Source organism: Betta splendens, chromosome 15 (genome assembly GCF_900634795.4).
Source record: "Betta splendens chromosome 15, fBetSpl5.4, whole genome shotgun sequence".
Taxonomy (NCBI): Eukaryota; Metazoa; Chordata; class Actinopteri; order Anabantiformes; family Osphronemidae; genus Betta; species Betta splendens.
The window spans coordinates 6414724-6431470 of record NC_040895.2 but is presented as its reverse complement, the minus strand read 5'-3'; the positions used below and the strand labels follow the sequence as shown (position 1 = coordinate 6431470).

Below are 16747 nucleotides of genomic sequence, written 5' to 3'. Positions count from 1 at the left end.
GACAAGATTTACTGGTGTCGGATCAGTCCAATGCATGTCGTAAATAACAAAAGGCTCGCACAGATAATGACGTCCTTGTAAATCAGGGCTCCTCTCAGCTGACTGGAGTTCATGTCAGAGGTCAATGAGGCTCCCGTGTGAGATTGGCCCCGTGAACTCGTGTGTCACAGCCAGCGCTCAGACAAATGAGCTGGTTAATGAAATGAGGAGGGGGCAGGATGTGACCGTGAGCCGCGTTTAACGCTTGGCTGGATGTGGATCGGGACCAGTGTCGATCAGTGCTTACATGGGAAACACACACATCTGTACTGAAACACTTTACAATGTGACATGAATTCAAACTTGTTTTTTTCTGTGACTTTATTCCATCCGTTGTGTCAGTTCGCGTGTAATGCGAGTCCTCGTACTACGCATGCATGCTGCCCTTTGCTCACTCTTTATGTCGCTGCCGTTATAAATCTGAGCCGCGCAAGTGTCTGTTTCCAGGTGGCAACATGGAGCCTGGGAAATTAATCCAGGCCCGCGTAACTCTGTTGATCCTTCTAACAGGCAGCTACGGAATCATTCATTCAGGTGAGTGATAACTGTTCTTTACTGAATCCAGCACGACGTGAATAAGGATGCGTTTCAACTAAAATGTGTGTCTTAGAAAGTAGTTGGTCTCTGCCAAACCCAACTACTAGTTGGTTCCTGTCTACGTAATGTTTAGCCCCAGCTGTGAGTCCCCTGTCTCTAGTCCATGCAGGGCCCACGCTGACGACTGACCATGCGCTGTTAACCTTCCACAATCAGCTGACAGAAGAAGTGGAGGTCTTTTATATGTCAGATTACTGCTACAAGGTAAAGAACGTGCAGTTTCTCTGTCTGTGTCCAAATCCACTCACGTTTTCAAATAAAGTCGCATGAATGAAGTCTAGGCTACACACATTCTCCTAGTTTAACATTCTAAAATCGTCGGTGTAAAGTCATCAAAGTTACTGCGTTTATTGTTTTACTCAGTGTGTGTTCCAGCGTTTGGCCTCTGTCAGGCCCAACAACGGCAACACGTCCGTTGTCATCGGCACCAAATTCACTCTGACCGTGCAGGTGGAATCACAAACCAGCAACGCGACCCTCTGCAGGTACGTTTCGCAGCAGTCAAAGTCCAATTAAACATTAATTCCGCCGCTGCTTTATTTCCGCTTTGCTGCTCGTGGGAGTGGACCACGCTTGTCTGCGCTCATAAAACAGGGTGGAGGCACCTCCGGACTGCGTCAGCACCAAGCACAATTATTTACAGAGCTGGGGGAGTGATCCGGAGCTGCCTGGGCCTGAGTGATGCCCTCCCTTTAACCACCTCGCTGCGTATCGATCAGGAGCCTTTTTGGGGTTAATGAGACCCGACGTTCCAGTATTGATGAAGAGGCCTCATTAAAGCTTCAAATCTGTCCTGTGGAATCCTTGTTGGGGGACGTTCACTGGAGAAAGCATATTTATACATGCAAAAGTGACACGACATCGGCAGAGATCCTAGATGAGGGTCACCTGTAAACGTGGGTCCAGGCATTCGAGAGCAAGCTGATAGGCTTCTTTTCTTCTCAGAGGTCCAGTCCTGGGCTTCACAGATCAGTACAGAGGTCTCTAGCCGCACTCTGCCTCTATTGATTTCCTTTTCCCTTAGAAAGGAAAAAAACACTCCAAGTGATGGCTTGTATGTCATCCCACCAGTGGATCAATAGGAGCATGTTTTTGAAGCCTGAAACGGAAGCCGTGAGGTGAACGATCGTGCACTTCATGTCTTCGGGCACTAGGTGGCGCTCATGAGCCGCGTAATAAAAAGAAGGGAATAAAAAAAATCATTACGTGTCTCTTATAAAGAAAGAACTTCTCATCATTTACCTGTTTTGGATACAGGTGGAGACAAACCTATGGAGAAGGTGGCCATTACTCTGTTTGGATCCAGATGCCGGACGCAGACAGTAACGTCAGCTGCACCCATGATGTGGATAAGACACCAAACAACCCATACCTGCGTAAGTGGATCTAGGCTGAGGAGAAGGAACTCAAAAAAACCTATTTAGCAAAATGCAAAAGCCAGCAGCAAGTAATAAAAATGATTAAAATATGTAAAATCACAAACAACAACAACAAATCTAAAAATGTCGTTTCTTGCCCTATGACTGCTGCTAATCTACTCCAACCTCTCTGTCTCTGGTTGGACAGTAGACGAGTCAGAGACAGAGTAGAGTCTCTGTAGAAGCAGACTTCTCCTCATCCTGCCTCATGCAGGGGCCAAACTGCTCACAGGCAGTTCTGCCTTTCCAAGTCAAATCCCCTTTGAACCTTCTCCCTTTTCCTCGTTTCCTCAGTTTTTGCCCAAACCTGCATTGACTGTTTCAATCTGGCTCCTTCCCCATTCTGTCCGTCCTTCTCTTGTTTTGGCCTTTCTGCTACTTTTCTTCTATTCTTAGTCCACTTCTGTCATCAGTTGCATCGTTTCGAATGACTTGTCAAGGCTCAGTAACAGTAAGTTCTTTCCCTTAACATTTTTATTTGCACGACGGTGTAAACTGAGTCAGCAAACAAAAGAATCACTCCGCGTGTGCACGTGTGCTGTGACCCCCCATCGTTCTCGCGGGACTTGGTGCGTATCGATCAAATAAGACGCGCTCTCTTTAAAGAGGATTAAAGAAAAGCTTTCGTGTTTGTTTTGAAGCCTGCGCACACGGAGGATTGTGGGTAATACATTAGGGAGCGTGGAAGGATTAGGCCGTAATGGGACTTTGAAAGCGTCTCTCTCCATAATGTACACTCTACTTAACAATATTGCAGATTATGTTGTAGATCGGACTTTTAAGGCCAAGTAGCCATTATCTGAGTAGATATATGGTCAGTGTGACTGCACCCCTCGCAGTATGATGAGCCTCCATTAGCTCCACAGACGCGCGCCGATGAGACAAACTTCCCATAGGACTCGCTGTGCTTAAGTAATGGTCTGGTCAGCAGCTGAGGGTGGGTTAGACTTGCCCTGTGAGGGAATTTCAAAGTTGACTGCGGGGCCTCGGGTTGAGTGGCGGCAGGGCTCCATCAGGCAGGAACCTTTCGAGGATGCGTTTCATCAGATCCACCCTTTAATCGCGTTAGTACTGTATTCTGCATCGCAACACAAACCACAAGTCACCTGCCCAAGGGCTTCATTCAGTCCACAGCATCGACTGGTATTAAGTGTTTGCTTTGACTTTTAGCGAACGCATCAATGAAGCCACCTTAATCTAGTTGCGTCGGGAGGCGTCCATTAATCTGCTCTTTATTGTTGCACTAACTAAAAGAGCGATGGCGCTCGCCGCGCGCTGCTTGGTCTTCATGTGCTGAGAGCATCGCACTGTTTCCACCGGAGGTGCCATAACTTTTCCACGGCGTGTGGATTCAGTCCGGGTTCGAATGGCTTGGCAGTGTTTGCTTTGCCTCTAAAGACAAACAGTGCTCGGGCCGACCCCTCATTTCCAGCGTTGACGCAGGAGGATTGTACTGATATCACCTCCGCCTCAGGTTGATAACCAGTGAATGTTTAACTGCTGCTGATGCGGATTCATTTATGTAATACTGTCCATTCTGTCCAGTCCTGTTGCTTTTATTTCCCCCTTCCTCTCAGTCTGAGTCTTTCATTGTCCTTTCCGGTGCTCGTAGAGTTTGATTAAGCAGAGTGATTTTTCTAAGCTTCTTCCCTTTGACACTGCCTGAGTGACAGGGAGCCAGAAGGGACGGTTTGGATGCATTAATCAGACCCTGTCGTGATGCAGACGTGACATGAGGAGTATCGCAGTTTGCAGCGCAGCGTCCGTCAGTCAACCTCCGCTCTCTTTCTCTGTCATTCCAGCTGTTCTGGTGGCGGCGCTGCTGCTGGCCACGATCGCGCTCCTGTTTGTCATGGCGCCGTACGTCTACAGGTAAACCCATTGTAAACCCACCAAACCAGCTTCCCCGTGCATTGGGACCAATCAGACCGAACCTCTGGTCCCTCCCACAGGAGGCCGTGCACTTCAAAGTGTGTTAGGATCATATGCTGCCGAGCCCCACAGAGCTCAGTGGATAATGTAAGTAAAACGCTGCCTCGGGTGAAGGCGTTAGAATCATCTCCCCAACGCAGCGCGGAGGCGTAGATGCTTGATTTGATCGATAGATTAATCACGAACCAATCAAAACCTTGGCCAAGAGGCAGCTTTGAGATGAGATGGCAAACAACCCATTAAGTTAAAAATGCTCCATTAAACCCACAAATGTTCTGTGTGTAAGTAAAATACGTGACTCGTCTTTGTTTGGGTTCTTTATTCGTGAATTCTCCACTTTAGTTTGCAAATGTTACAAAGATCAGCAGCCTAACTGCACCATGGCTTCTTTGTAATCAAGCACCGGCGTTTCCTTGATGCAGCAGTTCCGTTGCATTGTTTTCATTGGCCGGCTTCGCAGCCCGACATACACGCTGAAATTGCTCGGAGACTCCAGTCATCAAGTCATCTGGGAGACACTAATGGAATGATTGATACAAATGTTAGCAGAGGCGATCGTGGAGCAGACTTGCGCGCGGCGTCATATCCGTCCAATCATCCTGCTCGACGGCATGAGCTGCAGAGTATTTTGGGTGAACATGAATGGCTCCTCTCAGCCTCCCAACGCGTCTCTGCCTTCCATATGCTGCCTGGATGGCATGCAGATCCATCATCACGTATTAGCGCCGCTTTCTTCCTGCTCTGGCCCTTTAAACCCCTCCGCGGAGGCCAGGGAGGCAGGCTAATCCAACTGAGAGGGCAATAGGCCAGGGTCATCTCAATGCTGCCTTCACAGGGAGTGGGAGAAAGGGGCGCCGGGGAAAGGAGCTCAAGCGCTGTTTTCAGACATTTTGACCCGTGCAGCGTCTTTTACTTCTGTGAACATTTTTTACATTTCAAAACAATTGCATCGCCACAATTCCTGCGCGTAATACATATTTCAGCAATTTAAACCCAAACGTGTTATATTGCTGTTTCCCCAGGATGGAGCACGTGACTTCGAGGCCGAGGACGTCGCTGGTAAAGCTAAAGCGCGTCTGCGCTCGCTGGACGCTTTCAGAGGGTACGCGCGGCATCGGCGGCCATGTTGCTCGGCGCCGCGCCACCACACGCGGCTCCTTCACACGCTAACTCTTTTCGGAGCAGCCAGGCAGGATGAGCCACTGCAGGCCCGTGTAATGAGTAACTGCAGAGGTCACGGTCTGGCCACACGTCCCCCCCAGGCTTCTGCGATCAGGCGGCGTAGCTCTCAGCATGATTTCTGATATCAGCGTCGCGTTTGGAACAGTGTGCTTCTATTAGACAGGAGTGATGCATGTGATTGAATCTGGTGCTCCTTGCTGGCCTTAATTGTGGCCCGGGGGTAGATACAAAGCACGCCTCTCTGGAAACAGGACGCTGGTGCGGCGCTGACCTCCCCCCAGCCAAATAATTGATATAATAATACCGTCAACATATCAGCACACACCCACATGGCCATAGATCTCCTGCCAAGACCAGGAGCGAGAGGAAATCCAGCAGCACAGAAGCAGCGGCCAGTAGATTAATGGGACGGTCGCCGTGTGGGGGTTTCTCATGAAGACACACGTGACAAGTAATATACAGCATATAGTTTGAATGGGTTTGAGTACATTTACACCAGAAACCAAAAAATATATTCAAATTCTGCTTCTTTTTAGCTACACTTGGAGCCTGTGCCCTGTTTAATCTAACCGTGTGTCCCTTTACAGATACTTGTTGCATATTGATGATGGATAAAAGTAAAAGCTCTCATACCTGACAACATACTTCATCAAAGCGAGACTCATCATTCAAGCTTATTGCTGCCTGCGCCTCCTCGGCCCCCGTGACTTATGATCCATGGCCCGTGACACGAATCAACTTTTCCTTTTTTTTAGAGAACAGACACATCAGTCATCTGCCATAAACGCTGAGACGTTTCTAACGGCGAACTGCGTTTCTTCCGAGCTGAAAGGCTTTTCTGATCATTGCTCAGGCTCCGGTGACATGATCTACAGAGAACCGCGGCCGACCAGTTGGACGTTAATTTTTCTAAAAGGATTTGGATTTTAATCTTGTGCCACGCTGCTAAAAGGCCTGTCGCCAGTTTCCTTATTGTTGAAAATCGCCCCGTCAGTCGTTTAGCAGCGCTGTAGAACAGAAGGGCCTAAACACCAGACTGTCAGTCGCTTTGACACCAGGTGGCTTATTCATTGTGCCTCCAGGCTCCAACTTTTCCTGTGGTTTAGTTTCAGATATGCTCTGATGTTTGGCCACAAGGAAAGAACCTGGGTAGTAATTTATTATGACTACATCTTGTGTGTGTCTGTGTGTGTATTTGATAGAGCCGGCACAGCAGGTAACTCGATGCTCAGCTGTGGCTGTAACTATCCATTTCCACGGGGGAAATGTACTGAGCTTATACTCTAATTGGTAATCCATGTACAGCAGTTCAAATCCAACAAGTCCATCAGCGCCGCTTTGTGACTCATAACCAGTCGCCACTCCTGCAAGAATGACACGTCCGTGTGTGATCTATTAGCTATAAATCACAGGAGCCGATTTCCAGACATGAATTAAGTCTATTAGTCAAGTGACAAATGTCCGACTGAGAACTTCACAGGGACATTCGCAGTTCAAACCTGATTAGGAACAAAGAAATAAGCCTGTGGTGCTTCAGCCCAGACGTTTCATCAGTGGTCGTTCATCTTGTGTTAAAACAAAAGGGTGTCATATTAATTAGGCACTTGCAGTTTCCCCCTTAATCATAATCAGCAGCTGCAAGTGTCCACCGTGTGTCGGATTTGTAATTTAATCCGCCGATAATGGAGCCCTCGCACACAATCACTACTCGGAGCGTTTAATTAAAAAATGGCCAGAAAGCTGTGATAGTGCAGTGATTTTCAGCGGGTCTCATCTGGCTGCTAATTTAACCTTTGTCTTTGTTACTATGGCAACTAATGGATATGTTCGTCAAAATTTGAATGATATCCTGTGCCTGTGTGCACGCACGTGTGTGTGTGTGTGTATTGGGGGGGGGCACGCACCGTGGGTTGCTCTTCTTTAATAGCCCTTTTGAGATGATAGGGGCCGATTAAAATCTTGCATCAGTAGGTTGGGGCTAAAAGAGCAGTAATGGCTTTGGTGCACTTCTTAATTAAATCTAGGCAGAATAACAAGGCAAAGCAGAGGTAGATACAGTATCTTATCAGTCGCATTCTCAGAGGTTGTCCTAATCTGGTTAGAATGCTCAAATATCCCCTTATGATTTTTTTTCTCTGTTGGATCTAATTAGTAGTGCCTGATGCAGACATTGGATTTGATGAATGCACGCAGTCTGCCTTGGACCACTGGATTATGCAACCTCTTGCGTTCGTGTCGGCTAATGGCACCCTCCCATTTTCTGTCAGACACCTTCTCTCCTCCAGTGTCTGGTCCAGTGCCGCACTCCATCACGTGTGCTGTGTTCGGCCAGTGCTAAAGTATAAAGTGTTTCATATATTAGATGCAAAGTCTTTAGTCAGCACTACTGGTTGAGGAGATCCAGAGGACAAGTGTTCATTTCCTGAGTGATTCATAATGCTTAGATTGCATTACCTAGCATTTGGAGTGTGACAGAATAAAAAAGACCCGTCCTGGACCGCTTTGAGTCAGATGTTAATACTGTATGTGCATGAACTGATTGGAATGCAAACAGAACCATGGTCAAAACATTTAGCTAAGAGATCTAAAGCAGGGTCACAATGTATAAATACTACGATGCTATCAACTGTTTATTCGGCTCTATGATGATTTTAATTGTACACACATTAATCCGACACCTGCTGATTTAAGTGCTGCGTGTTCTGTTCTATGGGGCCGAGTCACTGCTGTGTGTTTGCAGGTTCGCCCTGACAGTGATGGTGTTCGTGAACGGCGGTGGAGGAGGCTACTGGTTCTTTGAGCACGCACCGTGGAACGGTACAACGCCGGCTAAAATAAACCCAGATTGCATCTTGCGCGTGATTAATTCATTTCCTCTTAAACACTATCTGCCGTTCAAATGAAATTAGTGGATGAAGGGACGCGGCGAGGACAGTGGTCTGTTTATGGACAGAGCAGGTGCTCCTGCGCCGCCTTCACGCCGTTATTAGGAAATGAGCGCGTGGCCTATTAATCAGCCGCAGCCTTCTCCTCGTTAAGTCTGCAGCGTTGCTGCTAATCATGATAGATGCCGTTCCTTATGTAACCGAGGCAAAGCGCTTTATTGTTATTAATAACCAGCGTTTGATGGACAGCTGGGAGAACACAGGATGGAGCCGCTGTGACAGTTGCAGATTTATGAAAATGTAAAAGTGTCACTGCAACTTTTCAAAAGTTATTGTTTTAAAATTAAAAATGCATCACAGCTTTTTCTCATCATCTACACAATTTTATTGATTGCACTCACAGTCTGATTAATAATCTCTTTGCTGCAGGGCTGCTGCTTTCATAGGAGTGTAGATGTTTATTAATCATATTTTTCCAATTTCTAGTTAATGGACGAAGCACCTGTGTAAAAAGTATTAAGACCCAGCTGTCTGTTTCTCCATTTGAATGTATGTCTCTGTGTTTTGCAGGTCTGACTGTGGCAGACGTCGTCATGCCGTGGTGCGTCACACGTCAGCCTGATTCATATACACACATCTACACACACGCATATTTTTGCCATGAAAACGATTCTGCTCCCCCAGGTTTGTGTTCATCATCGGGACGTCCGTGGTCCTGGCTTTCACATCGATGCAGAAGAGAGGAGTCGGCCGCCTGCAGCTGCTGAGGAAAATCACCTGGCGCACAGTGGCGCTCATGGTGATCGGCTTCTGCTTCGTCAACCACGGCGGCAGACTACGTACGTGCAATAATGGCAAAAGATGTGACAGATTGTGGCTCTTTTCGTTTGTTCACGCCTGGAGATGAATGAAGAAACGCATTTACATCCAGACTGCTGATAAATGAAAGCGTGCATTAAAAAAAATCCCCATTTCATCCTCCACCTGGGGATTTGAAGGGTGCCCCTCGTACATTAGCCTTCCCCGGTGCTAATGGACTCCTCCTGGGTGGTGCCCCGTGTAAATGGGTTAACAGAAATATTGTTATTGTGTGTGCAGTCTCCAAACCCAGCACCGGGGGATGTTTACCAGAGGCAGATTGAGCAAAAGTACGCACTGCAGTAATGGACAATTACAGACAGATAGTGTTACCAGCCTCAGCTGTAGACGTGATGCTGGAGTTTCACCTTCTCGCCTCCCGGATGAGGTCGTCCTCGGCTGGTCAGTGATGTAGGAAGACGGTGGAGTTGAATCAGCTCAGTATGTTAAACCGTCAATGCTTTTAATTTCAGTATGTAAACTTGGATTGAATAGACTTAAAAACGCGCTTCTGTAAAAGTTTTCCACTCGACTCTTTACTTTGGGCTTTTCAACGTGTATTTTCTGCTTTGCTCACTTTGGCTGTGGAATCATCATTTCACTCAATCACCACTAAACGTAGGCAGCAGAGCTTTCACACTGCATTGACCGGCCCCTAAAACCCAACAAGCCCCAAAACATTTTAACCTGCATATTTTAGCCAAGTGTCATCATGACGAGCTTCCTCTCTCCAAAAGATGGACTTCCGCCTCTTATTTGATTTGGTTGGATCAATGATTGAAATCGGGTTGTTTTTACGGCACTTTGTGCAGCTAAAAGGTTTTCAATTAACTAATGTGGAGATCACAATCAATCTGAGACCCATCCCTTCCAGACCAGTTTGTTGAGACCAACAGATAACTGGGAATCTTTCATTAGCTTCCCACCTCCTTGACGCGTCCACATCCTGAAGAGTGACAGCGTGCTCTATTTGTGTAACTATCCATCTGCGTTTCTCAGGAAGTAGTAATGAAGACGAGCCGTTCTCTTATCAGGTTCCTGATCTATAACCTGCAAAATCAGGAGGAGGAGCTTCGCGCCATGAGTTCTAGTTGAACCTTGTTTGAGCTTGTGAGAAGCCTCATACCTTGAGTTGTTGACTGGGTTTCAGTGTCGTGGTCCTGGCTGCGCTTCCCTGGAGTCCTGCAGCGTCTGGGCTTCACCTACTTTGCTCTGTCTCTTCTGCAGACTTTCTGGGGCCAGAAAGAGATCCCACTGAGATCGGTGAGCAGCTCCGTCAAGTCCAGTCCCATCAGTCGCTACAGTACTCGCTAGAGCTCGAGCGTGAAAAAAAGCCCTATCCTATAGCGAGAATAACTGCAATAAATATTATTGGTTAAAGTCTTATAATAACCAACGGTTTGTGTTAGTTTGTGTAACAAGAGCTGTGTGTGATGCAGTATCACTGGTGGAACCCCATCCAGGATGTGCTCCTTTACTGGCCACAGTGGCTCATCATCTTCCTGCTGGAGACCCTGTGGCTGTGCATCACCTTCCTCATGCCCGTGCCCGGCTGCCCCACGTGAGTCTGAAGGTTCCCTGCACACGCGCGCTGAGCGTGCGTCTCCATGTCCAGGTGCTGTTCAGCCGGGCAGGTGTTGGCCTGCGCCGTGTGTGGCTGGGTTATGAACCTGCGTGATTTATGGGGCCTGTGGTGGACGCTTCGCGGGCCATAATTAGCCAATCTTAGTCTGCCTTGTGCAATAAGAGCAGCGGAGGCAGAGGATCCATCTCCTTCTCCCTGTGTCTCCTGCCCGCGCTGCTCCTCCCACCGAGCGTCCATGCTAAAAAACTACAGTAATACTACAGTAATACTACAGTAATACCACAGTAACGGGTCACAGCTGGTGCAACAGGATGGTTAATGTTAACTATGTTTGCATTTCTAATGACGTGTATGGGTTCTTCTTGTTATCAGAGGGTATTTGGGACCTGGTGGTATCGGTGATAATGGACTTTACCCAGACTGCACTGGGGGCGCAGCAGGGTACATTGATAGATGGATGTTTGGCGACAACATGTACAGATTCCCCACCTGCAGAGTAAGACATTGTTCACACATATTTGTTATTTTATATATTTATTCCAAAGTCAAGCAGGGACTGAATTTATTAAAACAATGTTGCTGATTTTGTTTTATATTTTGCTCTTTCCAGCCAATGTATCTCACCACACAGCCCTTTGACCCTGAGGGGATTCTAGGCACGATCAACTCCATAGTAATGGGATTTCTGGGCATGCAGGTGAAACAAGTATATTTGTGTCCTGATTGTGTTGTTGTCAGAGAGAGATCCTTTTCTACATAAATACTGCACCACTATCAGGGAGAGGTCGGTTGATACCTTTATCTAAAAAAGCAGTGGCGTTAGTATCTAATATATTATGACATACTGTACTCCTACTTCTGCATTCCGATCCGTGCTTGTGAATCATCATTACAGGAACTGTGTTTTCCCGCTTTACCCTAAATTGCACAGCTGCTGCTCTTCACAGACTAAACGTTGTGGGAGCGGCCTCGCTCTCTGAGTCTCCGGTGGCACCGCTGTCGCTTACGAGCCTTCCTGCTGTGGGAAGCTGCGGGCCCGAGCGGCCGCATTGCTCAACTCCCTGTGGGCGGCCGGCGCTGAGCCCGTCAGTCAGCGGGTCTCGGACGACGCGCCAGGTGCCCGCTGCTCCCGTCTGTGTCGGCCCGTGCTAATGTCCTCGGCTGAGACACATTCGTCGTCACCAAATTAATCAAAGGCCGCGGAGGACTTACACGGCACATCTGGCCTGACAGGACGGGGGAAATGTGGCCGCCAAGTCAGGGACGTGGCATTGACTCCCACATCCCAGGCCTATTTAGTTACCTGAGGGTAAATACACGGACAGTGCAGTTGTTGGCCTTTACATCACTGTGTCTTTCTCCCCTTTTTTCTCTGCAGGCTGGCAAGATCATCATTTACTACAAGGGGATAAACTTCCACATCCTCTGCAGGTTCCTTGCGTGGGCCATCATCCTGGTACGTTGCATCATCGGCTCGGTTGAAAATGTAAAAAAATGAACAGATCGCTCAGGTTTCTGCTCCAGCGACTCACCCCAAACGGAGCGGGTTTACCTGCAGGTAAACTGTGCAGCATGTTTTCCTGTCACTTAGAGATTAGTCATAGCTGCCAACACCATTCATTAGTAAGACCCGTGTGTGATCTCAGTATAATTAAACAACATGCATTTCCGGGTAGACACGAGTATCCAGTACCTCAGGGGGACACGCTCTGCTTCCGTTCATAAGCCTGCAAGCGAGACCTCAGCAAACACATAGAGATCAAAGGCAGGAAGAGGTCCAACAGAAAAGTCCATTTAAATCGAGGTCAGAATGATAAATCTATTCCAATAACATTTGAGGTCTGATTGGTTTTGGATTCATCCAGATTCTGGGTGGTCTAAAAACACAAAAAGAGGCGCGCTGGGCTCTGTTTCATGTAGTAGGGGAGCGCGTCCCGCAGGGAGAAGCCAAGTGTTACATGAGCCGGTCCGTTTTGCATCTGCAAGGCCTGCGACAGGAGGCCGCTCTGACTGGATGGACAGACGTCCACGAGGGAGGGCCGGGCTGCAGCTCCTGCACGGCCGCCGCCGCCGCCAGCGAAGCCCCGAAGACGCGGCCCGAGCAAAAACGGGGTCAGCGGGAGGGGTCGCACGTCCCGCGCTGGCGGTGCTGGTGCCGCGACCCGGAGCGATGATGGACCCGGAGGAGCTGGCCGAGCAGCTCCCTCGCTCGCTCGCTCTCGCTCTCTCTCTCTCTCTCTGAAAGCAGACTGCGCAGAGAGCGAAAACAGGGGAAGCGGCCGACTCGGCCAGAGAAAACACTCGGAATCGGAGCTCGGCCCCGTTAGATTGAAGCTGCGTACGCTGGTTGCTGGACGTAACCGAGCCTCTGCTGTGGTCTGACGTATCAGGTTCCCTGCACGCTGGAATGTGTTTTTGTAGGAGGTTTATTTATTTGAACTACGTGTAAATCTCACTTTGGAGCAGGGCTTCAGGCAGGAAAGCTATTTTTATGCGTTATTTTTTCTAATTGAATTCATGTAGTCAAGTTTGTCATATAAGTGTATATTAATGGTCCAACATTATTTAAATATAAGCTCTGACCTCAACAACTTAGCTACAATACAGAATAAATGTTTATGTGCTTAATCTTGTAGTAAATCTGAGTACAGCAAAATAATAGGTCCAATATTAATGAAGTATTAAATCCTAATGAATGAAAACATATTTGTGTCACTGCTATAAGTGAGAACGGGTTGAAGCTGTGTTGTGAGACTTTTATATAATTAACCTCCATTCTTAAATGATAAATTCCCCTGTATGTCTCCTGGTGTTGGATCTTATTGACCATTATCGTGGAGCAAATGGCTGCAGGGTGAAATAAATTAGATCCATTTAGCTTCTCCCACAGGCGCCGAGTGATAAAGGACCAAATAAATAAACATCAGGCGTTTATGTTTTTCCACTGCGTCTCATAGTTCACCACTCAAACCAGAGGACACTACTAACGATGCTGCGACGATCAGGAGGAGGAATCAATAAAGGCTCTTTATTAACTGGTTAACTAGCTTTTTATATTCTTATGTACAGACAAACACATGTTTTTAGCCTTCACATGTTTCCTTAATCTGACTAATTTGGTCTATTTTGAGTTCCACAAAGTGTTTTCACTAACAAAAAAGACAAGATTAGTTTTAGCGATCGGCTGCTCCTGATATTGAGTTTTTGTATACGATTCTGGCCCAGAGGGAGGCAGGAAGCGCAGCTGAAGCGCCTCTTGTTTCAGACATGTGCTCTGGACATCAGCGCGTCTCCTCCTCCTCCTCCTCCTCCTCCGAGGAGGAGGAGTGAACGCGTCCCGCACGCGGCCGTCGCTGTGTGTTTCTGGGGCGGATTGATATTCAAGCACGGCTACTGTATGCATCTTCACCCCCCCTTTAATTAAAGTCCAATGATCAGGCCCCAGAAGTGAGAGATTAAAATTGAGCGATTGCCCCACATACCCGCTCCATCCCGCGTCCTGCTGCCTGTATAGCCTGGAGACCCGCCCCAGCCGCGGCTAGGCTATTTCCACACCATTGATTCTGTCATCCATACACATGATGGATATCCACCTAACAAGCGTGTTTGGATTCTGATCTGCTGCCCCCGGTTTCTCTCTGGCGCACAGAATGTTTCTAAATCACACGCAAAGGTAAACAGACGCCGCGGCTAAAGCTCATAGATGAGGCATTCATCAGATGGGTTGTTCTTTGAACTTGGCTCTAAGTGGCCGTTGTTTTTTTTTTTTTTTTTTTTTTTACATTCACATGCTCTTGTTTACAGTCCAACATGGCGCACGTGTGACTGGATGGACCCTGTTTGTCCGAGCCTGCGATTATCTGGCTCGCGCCTCAGCGGCCCGGTGCAGCCCTGCTTTATCGCCATCCCATCGATTTGAAATCTGTTTCATTTCCACCCTCAGGGAATCTCTGCAGCCATCCTTTCTAAGTGCACGCGAGACGAGGGATTTATACCTGTCAATAAAAACCTTTGGTAAGTGCTTCCTGACCCTCTAAATCCAGCCACGTTTCCTCACAAAAGAAGGGCCGTCTTTCCAAGCGGCACAAATCAAGGCTGCTAAAACACGCGTTTACTTACCTCTAACGACGGCCGGCTACAGTAAATAATCACCGGCGCTGCTGGGAGTGTGAGACGGAGCAGTTACACATCCTCCCAACGTGATCACTCTTCCTCGCAGCCAGCGAAATAAGGCATGCTTTATGCTCTCCTCGCTGGGAGCACTTACGCCCTTTACCAGGGCCGTGTAATGGAACAGGATCCGACTCAGCGGCATCAAGCGTCTGAATAATCATAGTGAATTTTTATAAAAACAAGTCTTTGCGGCTTGATGAATGTGTGCAGGGGTTTCTGCGTGAAACGCGGCTCGATTACTACCTGGGACCGGGTTTACTTTCCAGCCTCCGCTCCCACGTTCCCCCTTAATGTGAGGTGAATCATTTTAATGTTTCAGCAGGAAGAATACCATTTCATCTGTGATGTGTAAGCAAATTCCTCCTGATGTTCCACAGGGGCCCAGCACTAACGCTGCACTCATCTCTCGCCATTACCCACCTGCCTTTTATAGGCAGTTCATCATGCACAGGTTATTGAGCTCTTGAGTACTAGTCCCTGCCTGGATGTCTAGAAGTAATTAACTCCCAGCCAAGAGTCCTTTTTGCCCCCACTTCAGCTGATACTCTCCATACATATATAAATAGGAGTAAAGGCCCAGTGAAAGGAGGCTTCATGATGCAGCCATTTTGCATCTGATGCTGTTGTGCTCTGTTTTCCAGGTCTTTGTCCTTTGTGCTGTGTATGGGCTGCTTTTCCTTCCTGCTGCTCGGCGTCTTCTACTTCGTCACGGACGTCAAAGGCTGGTGGGGTGGACAGCCCTTCATCTATCCAGGTGCCGTGCACTCACAGATCCACATGCGTTTCGAGGGGCGTGTTTTTGACCGGAGCCTCTCCTCCTCAGGGATGAACTCCATCTTCGTGTACGTCGGCCACTCCCTCCTGGGTTTGTACTTCCCCTTCAGCTGGGAGATGCGCCTCCAGGACAGTCACTGGGAGTGGCTCTTCCAGAACCTGTGGGCGACCGCGCTGTGGGTGCTCATCGCCTACTTCCTCTACAGGAAGAAGTTCTTCCTCAAAATATAGAACAGAACCATCATGGGACCGTTTTCTGTGGATGAGGATTTTTTGAAAGCCAGATTAAATAAATTAAGATTATCTTTCCACAAAATGCATCTGTAGTATAATTTGCAGACGTTGCATGGTACGTGTCATGGAAATAAACAGAATGTCTACAGAGAAATGACAAGCTTTTATGAATTTAAGAAATTTAAAAGCACAGATGAACAAAGAACGATCTGTTCCATGGGTGTTTGTCAGGTTCAGCCTGTTGATCGTGAACACAGGCGGCACGGAAAATGTTTTGCTATCTGCTGTGTCCACGCTCAAGGACGCTGCTCCGCGCGACCTCGTCCTCCCGGGACGAGGGCAGACAACACAGAGAAACAGAGTAAGTGATGACAAAATGCCTCAGAGCGTTTGTGTGTCGCCAGCGTCCAGTTTCTAGAGGCTGATCCACTCGTTACAGGCAGCTGATTTATTTGATACCACTCGTTTTGTGCACTGATTAAATCAAAAATACTGGGGTGGTACTTAACAAATTAGGCCGAGTGATTCCGGCACACACCAGGCCGGCTATTACGGGTCCGTTGCCATGGCCACCGGCTCTCTCTCTCTCTGCGCGCGTGCGTGCGTGTGTCGGGGAACCATCTGTCCAAGTGACGGCGCTTTAATGGGGGTCAAGACGCGCGGCTCACAAAGGAGCGTCGTTAATGGGAGCGACACCTCTTGCTCTCATTGTATTAGAAAATCAGGGAAATTACACAAATCCAATTCAGCCCAGGACAACAGCGCCGAGTCCCCTCAAGGAGCTGCAGCCCTTTATGCAGTTGCATTGAACACACAGAGAAAGAGAGGGTGTCGTTGTACAGTATATAGAGGTTGTAGCATGTTTGTATTCTTAATAGGAATTCAGATCTTTGTGCCTCAGCATCAGGTCAGATGCTGCATGTATCATGAAATGACCATTTAGTTAATGAAATGAAGCATGACGTCCTTCCAGAATAAAATCATGTTACACACTCCTCACCAGCCGTAATGACGTTGCGGTTTTGGTAATTGTCTTATAAGCAGAAGTTGTTTGGGTCCCAGTAGGTTCA

The 16747-nt window shown here is 47.9% G+C and overlaps 1 protein-coding gene across 2 annotated transcripts; it reads left to right on the top strand.

Annotated features, from left to right (window-relative positions):
- The first annotated feature begins 84 nt into the window (after window positions 1–84).
- si:dkey-192p21.6 (uncharacterized protein LOC565246 homolog) lies at window positions 85–15815 on the top strand. 2 transcript variants are annotated; one of them, XM_029175746.3, is made up of 19 exons: window positions 85–305; window positions 487–573; window positions 737–840; window positions 1000–1121; window positions 1894–2012; window positions 3857–3926; window positions 4007–4073; window positions 5009–5088; window positions 7909–7985; window positions 8624–8654; window positions 8738–8892; window positions 10062–10174; window positions 10351–10472; window positions 10869–10992; window positions 11107–11193; window positions 11875–11952; window positions 14440–14510; window positions 15311–15423; window positions 15493–15815. In XM_029175746.3, the coding sequence occupies exons 1-19, from the start codon at window positions 287–289 to the stop codon at window positions 15672–15674; spliced, it is 1821 nt and encodes a 606-aa protein (XP_029031579.1). In that variant the 5' UTR covers window positions 85–286; the 3' UTR covers window positions 15675–15815. The 2 variants fall into 2 exon arrangements, with proteins under 2 accessions (XP_029031579.1, XP_029031578.1); XM_029175745.3 differs by having other exon boundaries at window positions 85–573.
- The last annotated feature ends 932 nt before the right edge of the window (window positions 15816–16747 follow it).